At 37.8% G+C, this 19,125-nt stretch overlaps 1 protein-coding gene across 2 annotated transcripts in view; it reads right to left on the bottom strand.

Moving 5' to 3' along the window:
- HIP1 (huntingtin interacting protein 1) overlaps positions 1–16,470 on the bottom strand; it is a 60,708-nt gene extending 44,238 nt beyond the window's left edge. For both annotated transcript variants that reach the window (XM_032215776.1, XM_032215777.1), the window contains exon 1: positions 16,177–16,470. In XM_032215776.1, coding sequence (XP_032071667.1) covers positions 16,177–16,365 — 189 coding nt within the window. In that variant the 5' untranslated portion in view covers positions 16,366–16,470. The remainder of the gene's footprint in view (positions 1–16,176) is intronic.
- Positions 16,471–19,125: the final 2,655 nt, after the last annotated feature.

Below are 19,125 nucleotides of genomic sequence, written 5' to 3'. Positions count from 1 at the left end.
ATAACACTGAGCCCTTTTCTCAATATGATTTGTGGAAAAATGGGAAAAAGCAGTACATTTTATCAAATCTATAAAACTTGTGTTTCCATTCTTCTTGAACTATGGAGAGAAGAAATTGGAAATTGATTTATCTGATAAAATATACAACTATATAATTCAGAATTCAGTCAATTCTGACTGACTCAATTCTTCTGCTTTCCCTCTCCATTTTTACTTTTTGCTGGCAAGGAACGACCTTCTGAAAAACTGACAATGATGAAGAATGATTCTTAAGTGCCACATTACTTTTGAAATTATAAGCAATTAATGCATTGATCTCTTCTCTGAAATATTCACTATATCATATATATTTAGTCTTTTGAAATTATATAAGCCATTAGTGTGTTGGTCTCTTTTCTGAAATATTCACTATATCATACAGATTTAGTCTTGTCAGCAACTGACCCAATAAGAACTGCAAACAGTCCCAAATCATTCCATTTATTTATCGCGTAGAGTTTCCTGAAACAATTACAGGAAAACCTCTTCTCAAACAATAATACTTGCTTCTCACTATCTCTTAAGGGGAAATAAAAAAGGAACAACTTTCAAATCTTCAAAACTTCCAATTCCAATATGTTACCCAGTGGTGTAATCTATTTTTTTTTTCCTACCGATTCTGTGTGTGTGGCTTGGTGGGCATGGTTTGGTGGGGTCATGTGACTAGGTGGACGTGGTTGTGTAGTCACGTAACTAGGGGATCAAAAGACAGAAACTCACTTTAACAATGTCCTGCTGGAGCAGGGTTGGACTAGATGATCTCCATGTCTCTTCCAGCCCTGGATTATCCTCTGAAGCTGCATCTAGTGCCAGGTTTGTAGGCCTTCCTTTCCATCCTTTTTCCCTCCCTCCCTCTCCCTCTCTCTATCAGAACCACCCACACCTGTTTTTGGCCTGGGAGCAAAAACGGACCCCACCACACACATGTTTCCAGAGAACCTGTAGTAAAAAAACGCTTAAAAAGTAAAAAAAAAAAAAGTTCCAAAGATCAGCTCTGCAACGTGCGATCGTCGGAACTTTTTTTTTAACTTTTAAAAGTATTTTTTACTACTGGTTCTGCGGACCAGTAGCATTTTTTACTACCGGTTCAGGTGAACCGGTCCAAACTGGTATCATTTCACCACTGATGATACCTTTGTCAGTTATGAGATATGGAAATAACAGTGAAGACTTTTTGTTCACCTCAAGGAGGTAAGATTCCTAAGTAGCCAGGTTCTTTCCAATCTAAGGAATGATAAAGGATATGGAATGTTGAAGCAAAGGAAGAGAGAATTGTTCGTTCTTTGCTGCCTTTCTCTTAAATGCTAAGAAAAAAAGCTGGACAATCTATTTTGCCCATTGTTACACGAATCCTCTTTCTCTGATTACCTCACAAATTTGCCTATACTTAACCTTGATGGAACTGGCTGTGTAAAATTAGACACAGATAATTTCAGATCAAATGTAAGGGACATTTGGTCTACCCTTCTGCAATTTCATCCATGGCTGAATTTACAAAGAAAAAAGGTACCACTTTTTTCTCTGTCCTCCTTGCGGTTCTAAACAATTGTTGTTAATCTGTACAGAGAACTACCTACCTATAGCCAAAAGTCTTTGCAGTATTGCTCTTAAAATATACATTTCTCAGCATACCATACACCAAAGGGAGCAACTAAGATAGCACATTCTTATCAAGGTTTTACAGCAACTGATTTAGGAGACTAGGATCAGTTTGGATTAATGGAACCTTATTTTAAGAGAAAACAGAAAAGTATTCAAACTCTGAGCAGAATATATCATACTCAGGCACAAAATAGTTTATTCACATTGCTTGTGACTTATACAGGTCATATTGGCATAAGCCAGTGGTTACCAAACTTGGCAACTTTAAGACTTGTGGACTTCAACTCCTAGAGTTCTCCAGCCAGAAGAGCTAGCTGGAGAATTCTGGGAGTTGAAGTCCACAAGTCTTAAAGTTGCCAAGTTTGGGAACCACTGGCATAAGCCAAGCTAATGGATTTGGCTACTGGGACTTAGACACTCTGTCAATGTGGGAACAGATGGGAAATTTCAAATGAAAAGCAGGCATGGCATTTATTTTTAGTTGAGACTTTCCTGCAGTCAAAATTGAGAAGGAAGAACCATCTTATATGAACGAAGAACTAAGAATATGCCAAGAAATTGGAGTCAAAGGTCTAATGAAACATACAGAACCATGATTATTTATTTCTTTATAGCTAAGAATAAAATTCTTGGAAAAACATCCTTCCTTGTAAGACCCAAAGACCAATGTCTGCATCCAAAGCATATTTAGAACGAAAAAGCAGTACAAAATCCAGAAAAAAATGCTTCAAATTCACAATTCTGACGGCTCATGTTATACAATAAAAATAGGGAAAACTACTAAACAATTCCTAAAAATGCCATATTTTGCTTTAAAATCTTCTCCACTGTCTATATTACAATTAATATATATTATATATGAGATAACAGAATGAAAAATAAAACAAACTATAATGTTTTCATTTTAAATGGGCAGTCTGATCCAGGAATAATTTTTCCTTGCAAATGCATCATGCATTTGGGTGACTTTCCTTAAAATCAGGTTTACAAAATACTCCCAATATATTTCAGGAAGAACTAGAAAGGCAAATGTGAGAGATTACAGCTAGTCCTCAACTCATTATCAATCTATGTGCATGCACACAAACACACAGAAGTAACAAAATGTTAAAAGCAGACCATCCTTTTCATTAAGTATCACTTTGCATTCCTCTCAACAAAATGCAAGTAGTGAGGCTGCTGATAACAGGAAAAAAATGTCTTCTAATAGCCAGGAATGAAAATTTACTGAAAGCCCACTAGGTATTTGAGAAAGCAAGTGATATGAAATACGGCTCATAAAGAAAACCTTGTTCTATCAGTGCCTGCAGTCCACTTGACAGCATACAAATAGTGAATTACAATTTTACTCCCCCTCCTTTTAGTCTTGGTTTTAGAAACTTTCCCTTTCACTAAGAGCCTCCTCTTTTCAAAGTCCCATACTAACTATAAAAAGTTCCCCTGAATTTAAAATGATTTCCTTCCACAAAGAAAGCTTAGTTCATCCAAATTTGCTTCTATTACTACATTCTGAATGAACCTCAGATTGCCTTCCTGTTTTATTTATTTCCCAACATTTATTTATGGAAAAAATATCTTCCTTCTTTGACAACAAGTTTAAACAAGAAGGGTACTATTACCTTGTTTACCAGCAAGGAAAACAAGAAATGGTCATCTTATAGGACAACTTAATACACTCTTGAGAAAATGATCCACATGAGGACTTTCCAAGTAGAATGCCAAATTCTAAAGAAGCAGCCACTTAAATACATATTTAAAAGCAAGCTACACTATGCATCAAGAACATATAATCAGAGAATGTTGCCAAAAGCTAGAACAACTGGTAGCAAAAGCATACCTGAAAATTTATTTTTGTCTGCAACTGAAAACGAATCATTATTCACAACTCTAAAATTAATATTAATAGATTGGATGATAGTTTTCTGTTTGCTTTTCTATTTTTTAAAAACATTTGTGATAGTTTTTCAGCTTGCAGAACAGGACAAAAGTTGTCCAACACTTAAAAGCTCCAACACTTAAGGTTTTTAAGAAGAAGCTGGAAAGCCACGTGTCTGAAACGGTATATAGGGTTTCCTGCTTCAGCAGGAGATTGGACTGGAAGACCTCCAAGGTCCTTTCCAACTCTGTTATTCTGTTAAAATGCATATATAGTATATATTGTATTGATTATGTGCTCTTCCACTTCCTTGTGTCAATAATACAGCCACTTTGATTTCTGTGTACCCAACCTGGTAATGTCCATGCATATAGGCATTTTAGTTGTTGGAAGATTGTGTTAGGGTTGAAGGAATTTTTGGATTGGCAAAAATCCTACTTCTTTTCAGGCTCCCAAACTCTGCAATCCAAGTATATTTTTCTTCTTAATAATCATAGTTTTAAAAGGTTATCTGAAAAGTATAATTGATAATATTTGATCGCTGATGGTATTGTACTCAAGTAGACTTCTTGCTATATTATTCTTGATTCTAAAATCAATACTATTACTCCATTATTTTTGTACCTTGAGTCTGATGTTCTGATTGAAAGTCCTTTTCTTTTCTTTAATGCCTAAAATGTCAATGTTTAGTCAGTTTATTTAGTCTTTCACTGTTTGAGCTTTTCCATGTTTCCACTATGTTTCCTTTAGATTTTCTTTTTCTGAATAGCAACATCAGCAACTAACCATGTCTAATCTACTCACGCTGTAGTCTACCCATGATATAACGTCATTAGTACTCCAGAAGATCTTCAGTGTCACGGCCACTTCACTCTATGATGAGGAAACTGACAGCTGAGCAGCTTCCGGCAGGAGTCTGTGCATCCCCCCCCCCAGCCAGGAGACACAGCTGCCGCTAGCATCAAAAGATGAGGAGTCTGAGTTGCCACCTCCTCACAGTGCAAGGGCTCTCTGTGAGGACATGAGAGCAGAGCAAGAAAGACCCCCACCCTTCCAAATGAGCAACACCAGGGTTGCTTCCAGATAAGAAGAGAAGCGAGCTCAAACTTGCTTGACATTGGCAACAACCCTCAGTTAACCTAGACTCCATGTGTCTTATGTCTTAACTTGAAATCTTATGACTGTGATTCTGGATATAAATCGGCTGATGACCCTGTTACAATATTTGGACTTTGCCTGACCACTCTGCTGTTTTGGATTTGGACTCTCTCTCTCAAGGCAAGCTTGCTGGACTTTTGGAGACTTCATTTCTTGTGCATGTGTATGCATGCATGCATGCATGTTTGTTTGTACGTATGTATCTTTCCTTTGCCACTTGTTTACTTGCTTGAAAACTCCCTAGTAAACTATGCAAAATCCTCTGCATGTTTGTGAATACATGGCCTGAGATAGAACACTCAACTCTTACTCATGAGGACATTACGGACTTGACAGATCCATCATGCAGCACGATCTCATCAATTATTTTATCCTGTCTACATATTAAGGCACATAATGTGCTACAAAATGAATATCAAAATTCTTATTTTTCAATACATTATGCATGTTTTTCAAATGTTAATGTAAATATCCTGCTGGTCTTATAAGAACAAATGCCTGGTAAACTCTTACATAAGAACATAAGAAAACTTAAGTTGTACAAGGTTTACTCCAGTATTTTCTCACACTGGTCACTAACTCTGGGGTGCTTGTAAATGAAAAAGAGATGTATCACTCTTCTGCAACTGTTCACTTGCACCTGAGTTTTAGAAGCACGCTGTGCCCAACCTGGAGGTACTTTAGTTTTCAAGACTATATCTCTTAATAGACCTTTTCCCATTAATTAACCCTATTAAAGCTAGGAGTAAATTATTGCTTTGATAGACTATCAATTTTACACCTTAAACAGCTACCTGCAATCTTTCATAGGTGGGTTCCTATTGGTTCAGCCGAGTAGGTAGTAACTTGGCCGGCCACGCCCCAGAATGGGTTCTTGTTTTTTGCTTCTGCACATGCACAGCATTTTTTACCTACTGCACACATGCATGTAGCGCATTTCCTGAGTGAACCGGCAGTAGAAACTAGAACCCACCAAAATGTGCGCCTTTGCCCCCTGCTCTTCTGGTTTCTGGCATGCACATGAGTGCTGGCCAACTGGTTTTCGCAGGTGCCAGAGCGCCAGAAAATGGCCTAAAACAGCTCAAAAATGGCTCAAAACAGGCTGATTTCTGGCCCTTTTCCAGGCCATTTTTGAACCGTTTTTGGGCCATTTTTTGAACGTTGTCAGGCCGTTTTTTTGGTTGTTTTCAGGACGCTTTTCAGGCCAAAAACAGCCTGAAAACGGCCCAAACCAAAGCCAAAAAACAGGGAGGCACATGTTGGCTAGCTGGTCTTCAGGTTTTCAGCGCTCCGGCGTGTGCGAAGAGCAGCTGGCTGGCATGCATGCATGTGCTGGAAACCCAAAAACCAGCTGGCTGACACACACATACGCACCGGCCAGCTGATTTTAGGGTTTCCGGCACTCTGGTGCATGCTCATGCACATGCCTTCCGGTTTGGGCACTCAGTGCCGAAAAGGTTCGCTATGATTGGTATAGCCCATTGAGATTCCATAATTGGATTTCCCAATCTAAGTCCATAATTTCAACCATTGCCAATAAACTGATTCTCTTCCTAAGGCAATGCTTCAATAAAGGGGCCCTACTAATCTGTGTGCAGTTTGCATAATCAGGATGGTTTTTTGCCTATTCCAGTGGCTTGTTTCTCTTTCCTTTTCTTTCCCTAGAATGTCATTTCACTATTACAATTTTAAAAAGTTATCCTGTCTAAACAGCACTTATTTGTATATGTACTGTTTATATCATAATACCATGTATTATCTTTAAAGGACCCTTATTATATAAAAACATTAATGAATACCATTAGTTTTTTTAATGTTACACTTATTTAGCATTAGCTAAATTCTTGCATTTTTTAAAGAACATACGTCAGTCATGTGTTCTAAAAATGGAGTTTATGGGGGGGGAGGGGGAAGGCATTTCAAAATAATTAGAAAGCAGTAATCTCATGAAGACTGTTTCTCTACACAGCAAGTAGAACATACATGAGCAACCAAAATTTGTTTTTAAAGAGTAATGAAAGGGTATATTCTCTTTACCATATCACTATCTGAATTCTTCTCTTTCTTATTTTTTCATAAAGTCATACTCCTGCCAAAAATATTCCAGATGATTAATGTGCTTCTAAAACAAAAGTATTAGAAAAGACTACAACAAATAGGCATGAATTATATTTAATTTCCTTCAAAAGCATTAGGATTAACTTGTCAGGAAACAGATGCCTACAGTATGTGAATTCAACTGCTTAAATCAAACAAATAAAATAAAAACATTAAAAATGTTATTAAGTTATGTAGCTGTATATTTGAGAGAAAAAAACAAGCTTTAAGAAAAAAGTGATAGCAGAGATGCCTATTTCCCAAATATTGCTTTTGCTGCTCAGGAGTACCATTGGCTTTTAGCTTATGTTTTATGACAAGAAATGTTCCAAATAAAAGCCTCTTTAATGCTATTCATCAAAGTGCATTGTGCTAGCCACCATATTTTATTCAATGGTCTTTCTCTAAAAGAAAAAATGACAGATGTCAAGGTAGGCTACTTGCTCAATAAAGGATGCAATGAGGAGCAAATCTGTCTGTTCAGTTACCAACCTAGAAAATCTTAGCAATTAGGAGGATCTGACCTTTAATCAATAAATCAGCAGAATTCACTTACTGTTTTTTATTTATCAAAATCCGAACCATGAACATTAATGTTTCATTAATAATGAAAAAAGAATCAGGAAGGAAAAATATATTTGGAGTCTACTAAACAACTCCAAATGGCTGAATACAGAATTTATAGGGGTTAAGTGTAAACGCATATAATGATTATTTTGGGGGAAATAGAGTAATGGAAGAAAAGAGAGGAGAAATCTTAAATCATATTATGAAAGAACCACTTTTCAATAATTGTCTGAAGCATTTGTTATGTCTTCTATTGGGACAATGTTTACCACCACACACTCAATTAATGAGTGTGACCAGGACCGAACATTTCCCTGCCTTGAAGAAGGCAGGTTTAGTTATGTACTATCACAAAAAAATTGGGATCATCTTAAATTTTGACATTTAGCATCAAATATAGAAGTATAAAACCAATTTCAGAATACTACAAACTCCAGCCAATGCAGCCTAGTTTCAATGCATAACAAAGTAACGTCATGCTATTGCTCTCATAACTGTCTCCATTCTGAAAGTTATTTGTACTTATTTTTTTTGTTCATCCTAGACTTCAGAAACATGACAATTTTTGAACAAGTTGTCCAAAAATTGCATTCGGGATATTCTGTATGAGAAACAGTACACCCCTGAATTTTGAAAAATAAGTAATCAACAGCATGCTTAAAATTATTTATTTACTTATTGCATTTATACAGCTGCCAATCTCACAATAAAGCTCCGATTTTGAAATCCAAAATTCTGTAGAGCCGCATATAGAAATTCATGAAATTCCAGGCTTGTTCTTATTTTTTTCTGGTTTTCCATTAATGATAGCAATGTAGCTTTCTTTCATTCTCATTTCAGCCAGGGGACCCTCAAGATCATCTTCAAAAACCTGGTTAAAAACCATGAATTGTGCATAGTTCAATTTAACACAATAGGTTATGTATTTTTGGAACAGAAGATGGTCCAGGTTTGCTGTACTGTATATACTTTGTAGTCAAATTCTCCAGACTTTAAGGGATTAATACTGACATACTAAGCAGGCTCCTAGCAGATGTTTCACTCCATTTCCCCCCCCCCCCCCGTGAGGCTTCCTTAGAAAGGGAAGGAGGGGGAATGGGGTTGTCTTGTAGCATTTGTAGTCTGCACCAGATATGATCTTAGAGGAGTTGGTTGATGAACAGATATTTCTTATGACGTGTTGATCAATTGATTCTTGGAGGTGCTGTTGCCTCAATTTTGGTCTTTTTCATCTCCTTTGGGGTTTGGGGTGAGGCACCTGACAAGATAGTAGATGCTATCCAGCTCAATGGCTCTGTTAACAGCACATTTGTTTGAGTGACTGTGATACTTAATGGTTGAAGTTCATTAATCATGTTAAGCCATGATTTGTTTACACATAGCTTGTTGAATATAAAGACACTTAACACTAAACAATATATTATGTTTTGTAAACTGTAATTGTAATTGTTAGACTTGTATTAAGACACCACTTGATCACAGAGCTCATTATGTGATTCTGTAGCAGTTATACTCTTGTAGCCCAACAAATCTCTGAAGAATAATATTGTGGAGAGACCCTAAGTACACCCACCTTAAGTGCTCAGATAAAAGGTATATAATAAAGCTAAAGCTGAACTAATCATATTATGGTTTCTAGCATAATGTGTGAACCTAATTTTTGAATTACAGAGTTCTCCTCTCACTAGACCTCTAAGAAAATTAAATAAAATGCTCTAACAAGATGAAATTATACTATAATTTCTTTTAGTTTGGACTTCAATATAAAACTGCCCTTAGCCACAGTTTGATCCGTTTCTGTGTATTTCATTTGCTGAAAATTTGACCTGTTATAAATCCACTTGGTAGTGTGCTTGTAGTAGTTCTGCACTATAACCATCAAACTCAGTGAGCAATGCACTCTTTCATATCAAAGATAACAAATACTTCATGTTTAACACATTTACAATACAAATCCCATCTTCTGATACAGTATTAGCTTCTCCAAAATCATTTTATTGGTCTGTTTTTAAGTAGATAAAAGTCGGAATAACCCCAACCATTTTCTAGAAAACTGTGCTGGAAAAAAGCACTAAACCCTAAGATGTTTTTTCCCTCCCATCCCTTTCTTCTTTGTTAAAAGCTGCTTTATTTCTGCATAATAAATATTTAATGTATTATCTTCTGAACACAAATTGATGGCTGTCAATAGCGGCCACAATAATGGAGTTATTTTTATCAGAAGTTATAACTTCAGTTTTCAGAATCTGTAAGCCTTAAAGGAAGTAGCTTATCTTCACATGCAATGGACTTAATATATTCACATGTGGTAAAAGTCACAAAAAATGAAAATACTACTATGAGAATACCATTCATCCTTAATAAAACTATTGTTAACTGTCTTTTAGCAAGCCTGTGTCATCTGTATATGCATTCCCAATTTAAATCACTGCCATACTTCATAATTACTTTTTGGTGGTATTCAAATTAGTTAATCAAAATCTAATCAATTGATCAACTATTTTTAAAGGCATTTCTCTTTTGCTATATTTCCTTGCTGGCCAATTAACATTTGCTTATCTAAATAGAGACACCATCTTGGATGAATACCTTGTGATTCATTTGTAGATGATTTTTTTTATTTTTAACTTCATATCCAATGTACTACATATCTTATCTTTCTATTCTAATGAACAAATAAAATTAACAATATATTAAAACAGTAAAATATAAATTAAAGTATAAAAATTACTCTATAATTAAAAGCCTGGAGTTAAAGATGCAACATCCATGGTGCACATTACATAATCCAGGAGCAATATAAGAAATATAGTCCTTCATACTAAAAATGTTGTCTAACAATTGGGGTATCTTCTAAGTAATCCTTCCTACAGAACCTAAAGCCAGGAAAGTTCACAATGGGAAAGGCAATCTCTTGGCTGGTCAGTTTGTAAGTAGTTTAGATTTTAGGCTTGACTATAGTAACCTGCTCTAAATAGGACTGCTTGTGTTTAGCATCTGAACATTTCAATTGATATAAAACTCAGCAACCAGATTATTCTTAGAAATAAGAAATTCCCATGCAATACTTTACCTAGGCATATAGTACAGAACTAGCTGCCAAATATTTTCTGAGCAGAATACAAAGTCTTGCTTATTACAATTAACACCCAGTATGGCTTAGACTGAGACTACTTGAAATAGCACCTCTTTCTATACATCCTGTATTGAAAAGATCTGCAAATGTTGCAGCTGAAACATCTGGTGGAGACTCTGGATCAAGCTTTCACTCTTGCCATATCAAATCTCTGAAATGCACTCCCTGCAGAGTCAAGGAATCTTATAGGGTTGACTGTTGATTTTTACTTGCTTTGTTGTTTTATTACTTTAACTGGTATTGTTTTGATTTAAAAGTGTTTGTTGTAAACTTCTGGTATATCAACTTAAAGAAATATCAACATCTTAAATAATGCTCAGTAAGCAACTTACAGCTAAGAGAGGTAGATTTGTTTGTTTCTTTATGTTATTTGTCAAAGTACACTGTCTGCAACCAAATGGAATACAAACTTACAGCCTAGCTGCTGCATCTTTCAATTATTGACACTTTTAGACACTAAGGCAATATGTGATATCTGTTGCAATAGTTGATACATAATATAGCCTGGATATGGATAATTGCCAGCAAGTCGAACAAGTCTAGGAAAGGGACATACAGTAGGTGGTGCGAATACTGTATCTTCCTTATTATGAACCTGAGAATCTGTGACAGATGAGGGTGAAGAACTCCTAGCGTGATGGAACTGCTCTTTCTGGGGGCATGTATCCCCACCCCACCCACAAACAGCCCAAACCTCAATTTCCAAGCCCATTTTTTTTTCATTTACCAACAATATCTCCATCTCGTCCAAATTTAATACTGCTTTGTTCTCCTCATCTGGCTCATTACTAAACTTAGACAAAATGCTAGTGTACTGATTGCCTCCTGGAATAGGGGAGTTGAATTGAATTTCACCAACTTTCAGAATTTTGCAAAATTCTGATTTTTTTTTTAGCAATTTCACATTGATACTATATACCATACTGAAAGCCACTAGAATGAATTAGCAGGGCTGTCCTCCCATTCACCCATGCAAATAAAACAAGTGACAGTAACACACTCAAACTGCCCTTTTCAGTTGGCAATCAGACAATCAATACCATTCAATTGGGTCTGAAGTGGCAAGGTCACTGCCTTCTCATTGATCTTTCCAGTAAATGGAGTATTTGAAGCTGATCTACAATCTCATAAATCTTTTGGGTAAATGTTATCCATCTGTCTCCTTCCTCAAGGGTCCAGTCTCATCTTGGTCAAATTAAGCAACTAGGCAGAGCAAAGGTTGAGTAAGAAGGCAGTCCAAATTTCTCTATACACCTTGCTGACTTCCTTGAGATTTACAAGCCCCAGAGAATCCAAATAACAACATAAGTGGTTGCCAACTTATATTCCTGTAATTTCCCCCAACATTAGACTCCAAGGCCAATTTATTCAGAAATAAATTTATTAATTTATTGCCCATGATGAATTATAAATTGTTTCAGTCCTCTGCTCTAAAATCTTAGTAAAGGAAGTGATTCATAATATGAAAAAGCAACGCCATGTTGTTCCGTGCAGAAGCAATGAAGGCAGTGAAGTAATATGTTCTTCATTGCTTTCTCTATTTAAACAGACTGTGTGCTCAATCTGCTGTATCCTGAGACAATTCACATGTACTATAGCTGATGTCCTAGCTTCCTCATTGAGATTAGCCCTCTAGTAAATGGGACTGGCAGAACTCTCTAAGAGGGCAGTAAATGCTTAGGAACAATAAAGTCAATGAAGACTTCACAATATTGTAGAGGATGAAATGAAAAAAACCCAAATGCAGGAAATCATCCAGATTCATCAGGTTTTCTGGGTCTAAAATGATTACATAGTTCTACCCTATCATATCATAAAATATTCTTTTATAGTACTGGGACGCATTCATCAATAACACAAACTCAACTCACTCAGATTTGCTTATCCTTGCATTTCTAACAACCTCTCTCTTTTAGTCTGTGTGTCTATGTGTGTTCCAACATAACTCTGGAACACCTCAAGCAATTTCAACCAAACTTGGTACACAGATGACTTACTCTCTGGAAAAAAATACTATGGGGGTAAGACACCCCTAACACCTCTGGGCTGTGTGTTCCATTAAGATACAATCTGTTGTGCCTTAAAATGTCTTCTACTGTACTGCTGTAAAATGGCTTCTATTGTACAGTGCAGTGGAGTTGCCATAGTAACGCCTTCACATTACTGCAGAAGGGGGCTCCCTCTGGTAAGGGGGAAAATGCAACATTAAAAATTACATTTGGTCTGGACATATTCCCCCTATAAATAAATACCTGGACAACATCGGGTTATCAGCTAATGTTTAATAAATCACTACATTCCCCACAGCAAAGATGAGGAGATCTAAGTATTAGGTATGTTGGCCACCTTGAGTATAAAAATAATAAACAAACAAATTCAGTGCACCTGTACAAACAGAAACAAAACACAACCACACACTATATGTGCACCTATATAAACAGAAACCACACACAACAGTATTTCCTTTTAGTTTTCCCCATTATAATCTCTTATAAATGGTATAATCTGGAATGATCAATTAGGTTTTTGTTCTATTCATTAATAACGGTCAGATTAATCCCTCCTTTCTTTAGTTTGGGGAAGTCAGAATTTCAGACTCAATTCACACTTCATCTTTTATTGTAGAGCTCCTTCAGAAGCACGCACATGCACGCACACATGCACAATTTACCTTCCCAGATGGCAACAAGAGAGTTGGCTCACCTCTGTGCAGTCCCTGAAAACAGCAATGATACCACAAGATATAAACAAAATACACATCACAGCAAACGTATCAAATTCCTCACATATTTGTTATTTGGGATGAATAATCATTGCCCAAGGAAATCAGCTTGTTAGATGTGCTGCCAACCAAACAGTTAATTTCATATATCACAGTAAGGTGTAATATAGGCTCTCACAAGATTTAATCGCTGTATATTGGGATCAAAATTTCCAGAATTCCCAAAGAACATTCCTAAATTGAGAAAGGCTGTTATAGAAATTGGTGTTTAGCCACTACTCTGTAACTTGGTGCTTTAATTCATATTGGATTATCACTACATTCAACCAACAGTCAAAGACCATGCTAGAAGTGCCAGATGCTGAACACTGTATTCTAATAAATCTAAAGAGCACCTAGTTTGGGATTCCCGATCCTGCAACTTTACAATTAAGTATTCTATCAGAAAATTAGAATGATTAACAGCAGACATGAGCAACAACTTTTCTGGTATAAGTAAGATTCTTGCCAGCTCTTTACCACAGTTAGCACTGTAAATGAATACCTGCTTAGTTGCGAGAAATCAAGCCTTAGAAAATAAAAAAGGAGTGTGCAATTAACCCTTGTACACTTATAGAAAAACTTTTATTTGCAGTTTCTTTATTTATAAATTTTATTTAGTTGTAGGTTTTTTGAATTAATCCCTAGGAAGGCAACATGTTTCTATAGTTTTTCTATGGTCTCTCACTAATTATTTCCTTTGCTCAAAGGCCGAAGAGCCAAAAAGTGAAGGTATTTAATACAAGAAAAATAAGTCATGTAATTATAGCACAACGCTTCTGAATCAGGTTCCTCTTTTTAGCATAAATGCCATCAGGAGTTAGCATACTACCCTATGTACCAGGAGAATAGAAAGCATAAGGTGGATTTTGATTCATAATTAATTTTTTTTACACACAAACTCTGAAGAGTTTCTTATAAGGGGGGGGCATAAGTTACATTAATTGTTATTCTGTAAAATGAAAGTAACTTCTACTACTACTCCCACTCTGTCTTTCCAAATCTGGTCTGCCAAAACTCATGACCAGCCACCTGGAAAATGTGACAAAGACACTCTCAACCTAAAACAGACTTAGAGCAAAGGTCTCGTGATAAACAATCCATCTTTTTATTTTTATCATTACCAGTTGTTTCTAGCCAGAAATAGGTCATCCACATACAGACTTGTATTCATTTGTGCTCTGGTTTACAAAATTCTCTTGTGTGGTTTGGCCTTGGCCTAACTTGCCCACCAAAGTTTGCTCTGAATTCGAAAAAGCATACATTTCACCATTTTGGCAACTAATTTTCATAAGTAACATTATCAGCTATAGCATATGAAAGTTTATTAGTGTTCATTACATTGCCTATCTTTGTGGTATATATTCAATACATATCAAAACAGTATCCAATACTGATTCTCAAGAAATCATAGGCCTCGTTTTGAGCTTCTGAAGCAACAGATGAATAGTTACAGTGCTGTTTCAGAATTGAACAACACAAGTATTATTTATAATCAATAATTTCTAGCCACATCCATTAATGCCCACAAATAAATGTTGTGATTTTGTTGATGCTGTACTGTTAACCTTCTTAGATTAAAACCATTTTTAAAAATGGTCTCTTTAGTCGTGGCACGACATAACCGCGGTAGACTAAAGCGCGCCGACAACACCGCAGTGCTAAAACCGCGATGTCAAAAGCGCGCCCACAACAGTGCGCCCACAACAGCGCGCCGACAGAAGCACGATTTAACTTAAGGTAAGGTTTAGGGTTAGGTTTTGGGTTAGGTTTAGGGTAGGTTTAGCGTTAGGTTTAGGGTTAGGTTTACGGTTATTTTTAGGGTTATGTTACAGCGCGCTTCTGTCAGCGCGCTGTTGTCGCGCGGTTTTGATGGTGCGGTTTTGTCACCGCGCTTTAGTCACACGAGCTTTAGTCTACCGCGGTTTTGTGGTGGAACCCTCTTTAGTTACATCCATTTCTCCAGCCCCCTGATCTTAAATTTCATGCAATGAATTCACTGCACTAAGGAGTTAGAGATAGTCCTTGACTTACATCAGTCCATTTAATGACTGTTGGAAGTTACAACGGCACTAAAAAGGGACTTATGACCATTTTTCAAACTTATGACTATTGTAGCACCCCCATAATTGTGTGATCAACATTCAGATGCTTGGCAACTGTCTTGCATTTATGACTGTTGCGGGGTCATGTGATCACATTTTGTGACCTTCTGACAAGCAAAGTCAAGGGAAGACAGGGTTACTCATTTAACAACTGCAATGATTCACTTAACTGTGGCAAGAAGTGGTAAAATGAAGCAAAATTCACTTAACAAATGTCTCACTTTGCAACAAAAATCTGGGACTCAGTTGTGGTCATGAGCCAAAGACTATTTGTACAAGCTTTCTCCCTCCAGCCTTTAAGAGTGTCTTAGGACTATTTGCTTTTTAAATTGTGTGTGTGTGGGGGGGGGGGGGAATCATGTGCTTTAAAAAAAAAAACACTCTTTGATCAAAAAGTTCCATCCCCACCATATTTCTAGCCATGTTCCCCCTTTAGTTAGGAAGAGATGAGGTCTTTGACGTGTGACAGCCAGTCTCCAAAAATGACCCTGGCAAAACGCCCCTTCTCAAGAGGCAGGGAAGGATTGAAAGAGAGAAGCTGTTAATACTGAAGCATTTTCATCCAAGCTCAATTTTTTTTCTTTATTCCGGTTTATGTCAAATTAAGTCCCCTTCTACTTAAAAATCCGTGTGAGTTTGTTACGCGCCATTTAAACCCGAAAGTGTGCAAAAGTGGCTGAAAAGTTGGTAAAAAGTTCCAACCGCACCCTGATCCTTTCGGACCCCCTTGTGTCACCTATACACACACATGCACACCCCACTCCGCTTCCCCCGGCAACTTTCCCTCCACTTCCATGCCGCTTCCCCCGGCAACTGTTATCCCGCAGCCGGGTACCTGCCCTCTCTCGAAGGCGTCGCGCTCGGCAACATCCGCCGGGGCCCCACCGGCAGCAGCCCGCGCGGCCGCGCCACCTCCGCTGCTCAAGGTTGTTGCCGAGACCGGCGCCGAGAGCCGACGGCGGCCCCGCAAACTCTTGGCGAGCGGGTTGGAGCCGCGCCTGATGGAACTACTCGAGCGCTCCATCTCGGCGTGGAAGTAGTAGGCCCGCTTTGCGCTCTGACAGGACTGGCAATGCCGACCCTCCCGTTGACTTTCAAAGGCTGCCAGTCACTGGGCCACGCCGCTCATTGGGCTTCGGGTCCAAATAAGCGAACTTTCTGGACACGCCCCCTTCTCTCTCCCCCCCCCCCCCCGCTCGCTTTCCCGCTCCCGTATTCCCACCCCCCTCTTCCCTCCACCCTTCCCGCTACGCCTCGTCTCCAAGGAGGAATGCTGTCGCGAGACAGGCAGTGGTAGAGGAGCATCCGCTCGGATGGGATTGGCTGTTTACGACAGAATCTGCCTGGTTTTTGCATGTGCGCCAACTCTACCCACTGAGAGAGCGCTTTAAATGCTGCGTGGTGGATGTGTTGCTTCCACAGATCCTTACCCGTGGCTCTTTTGAGATCTGGCTGTTGCGTTTGCATACCCCAAGCTTGGCATCTTTAAGACTTGTGGACTTCAACTCCCAGAGCTGGCTGGAGAATTCTGGGAGTTGAAGTCCACAAGTCTTAAAGTTGCCAAGTTTGAAGACCTCTGACTTAAACGAATTTACTGTTTGTGTAAATTCATGTTAGGTTAGTTTATGGAATATACTGTGCCCAGAAAGATTATTATTCAGTGTATTCAATATTTTATTAAAAACTGGATTCAGAACTCAAGATTAAATATGTTGGGAATACAGTTAAGTGTTTGTTGTTTTTCAGCTTCTTGGATGAGAAGCGAAATGTTTTCAAAGGGGGAAAAAAGGGCAGTTTGGCTTTTGGGAAAGCACCTTTGGGACAACCATGATCTGGATGATTGAGAATCTTCCTATTCAAAAAAAGTTGGGAGTTCTCACATAAGCATATATGTCTTTTTTAAGAAGTGGAGATAGTAGCAGCTATACTGACATTCAAACATTTGTGATGAGTACCTTTACTAACGAATTGCTCCATGTTCAAAATTATCACCAAGTTTGGAAGAATGGTTGCAAAAGTTGATGGAATTGACTGAAATGGCAAAAATTGAGTATTTTGATTAAAGAAAAATCACTTCTGAACTTTGTGCTTGAAGTGGAAAAGAACGGAACTTTGACTTTGGGTTTAGACATGGCTAGTTTATATTATTATGAAAAAACAAAAAGTTATGATTTGATCTTAATGCCTTATTTTACTGCAACAGTCAGAAGTCAATGTTTCCTTTCCCCCTACCCTTCCTCATTTCTCTTTCCCCTTCTCCTCCCTACCATTCTCCTATTTACTTTTGTGTTTGGTAACTTATTTTTTCTTACAACTCAATAAAAATGTTAATCATCACCAAGTTAAAAGGATGTGTAATGCAAGATAGTTTCAAAAATGCCAAAATGTTATAAGAGGCAAGAGAACTACTGGTGTCATTGTCTTGCAGAGTTGGGAGACTTGTAATCAGAGATGAGATGGGGATCAGATTAGTTTAGGTGAGTTATCTATATACAGTTAAAATTTTCCTGTCCGTTTGTAACCTTCAATCAGGCAAAACCCGTGGATTGAAATTTCAAAGATCTTCAGATCACTTTTTATCCACAAACTTGTAGCTGTTGCAGTATCCCTGCAGTTACTTGATTGTGATTTCCAACACTCCCTTGCCCCCATTGAGGAGCAAAAGGCAATGAGGAAGCCCAAAGGAAATTAAAAGTAGCTCCTGCTCCCATTGTATTTTTACTTGTCTGTGGTCATTCTGATTATCAGGAAAGGAAATATCTCTGAAAAATGACCCAACAAGGCACAATTATCTAATTTCTTACTATTTTTTTCCTAATTTTAGTCTGGGAGTGATATTATCTGAAGTTTATCTACATCTGAAAAGTTGCAGCCAGTATTCACACCGTGTCTTATTTGCACAACATATTACTATAAGTATGGTTCATCTGACCACGGGGTACTAATTTGCACAGCACGTGTAGTAGAATCAGATTAACTACACAGACGGGATCTACAACATGTAAACTAAATTGTTTGTACTTCAATATGCCACGTAAGCACTTTTTGTTGTTGTGACCTGTTTTTTAAAGATTAGGTGTTGGCCCTCATTCAAGCTGTCAGCTAGAAAAAGTGATCCTTGAAAATTACTATCCCCAAGGCATATTTTGCAAGCCAGTTGCATAATAAATAGGTGGAGGTGGCTGCATCTCAACCTTCACCATTACAAAACTCTTTTCTTTCTTCTGGGGTTAGAATATAATGGAGGTATGCTTTGAATATGATAGCCCAGCAGGGGTGGGTTTCAAAATTTTTTCGAACCTTCTCTGTGGGTGTGGCCTCCTTTGTGGGAGTGGCTTGCCAGCCATGTGACCTGGTGGGAGTGGCTTGTCAGCCATGTGTTTTCTTTCTTTCTCTCTCTCTCTCTTTCCTTCCTTTTGTCTCTCTGTCCATTTTTCCTTTTTTTCTTTCATCTCTCTCTCACTTTTTCTTTCTTTTTTCTTTTTTTCTTTTTTTCTTTCTTTCTTTCTCTCTCTCTCTCTCTCTCTCTCTCTCTCTCTCTCTCTGTGTGTGTGTGTGTGTGTGTGTATGGTGGGTTTCAAAATTTTTTGGAACCTCTTCTGTAGGTGTGGCCTGCTTTCTGGTGGAACCTCTTCTAACCGGTTCGGTAGATTTGACGAACCGGTTCTACCGAACTGGTGCGAACTTGTAGGAACCCACCTCTGTAGCCCAACATTATAATCGGAGTCTTCAGAACTAGATCTTAGTTGGGGAAGCAGCTTTCACTTTTGAGAAAAAGGAAATA

The sequence above is a fragment of the Thamnophis elegans genome, chromosome 4 (genome assembly GCF_009769535.1).
Source record: "Thamnophis elegans isolate rThaEle1 chromosome 4, rThaEle1.pri, whole genome shotgun sequence".
In the NCBI taxonomy this organism is placed as follows: Eukaryota; Metazoa; Chordata; class Lepidosauria; order Squamata; family Colubridae; genus Thamnophis; species Thamnophis elegans.
Note: the sequence above shows the minus strand (reverse complement) of the source record. Positions and strands in the feature narration are given on the sequence as shown.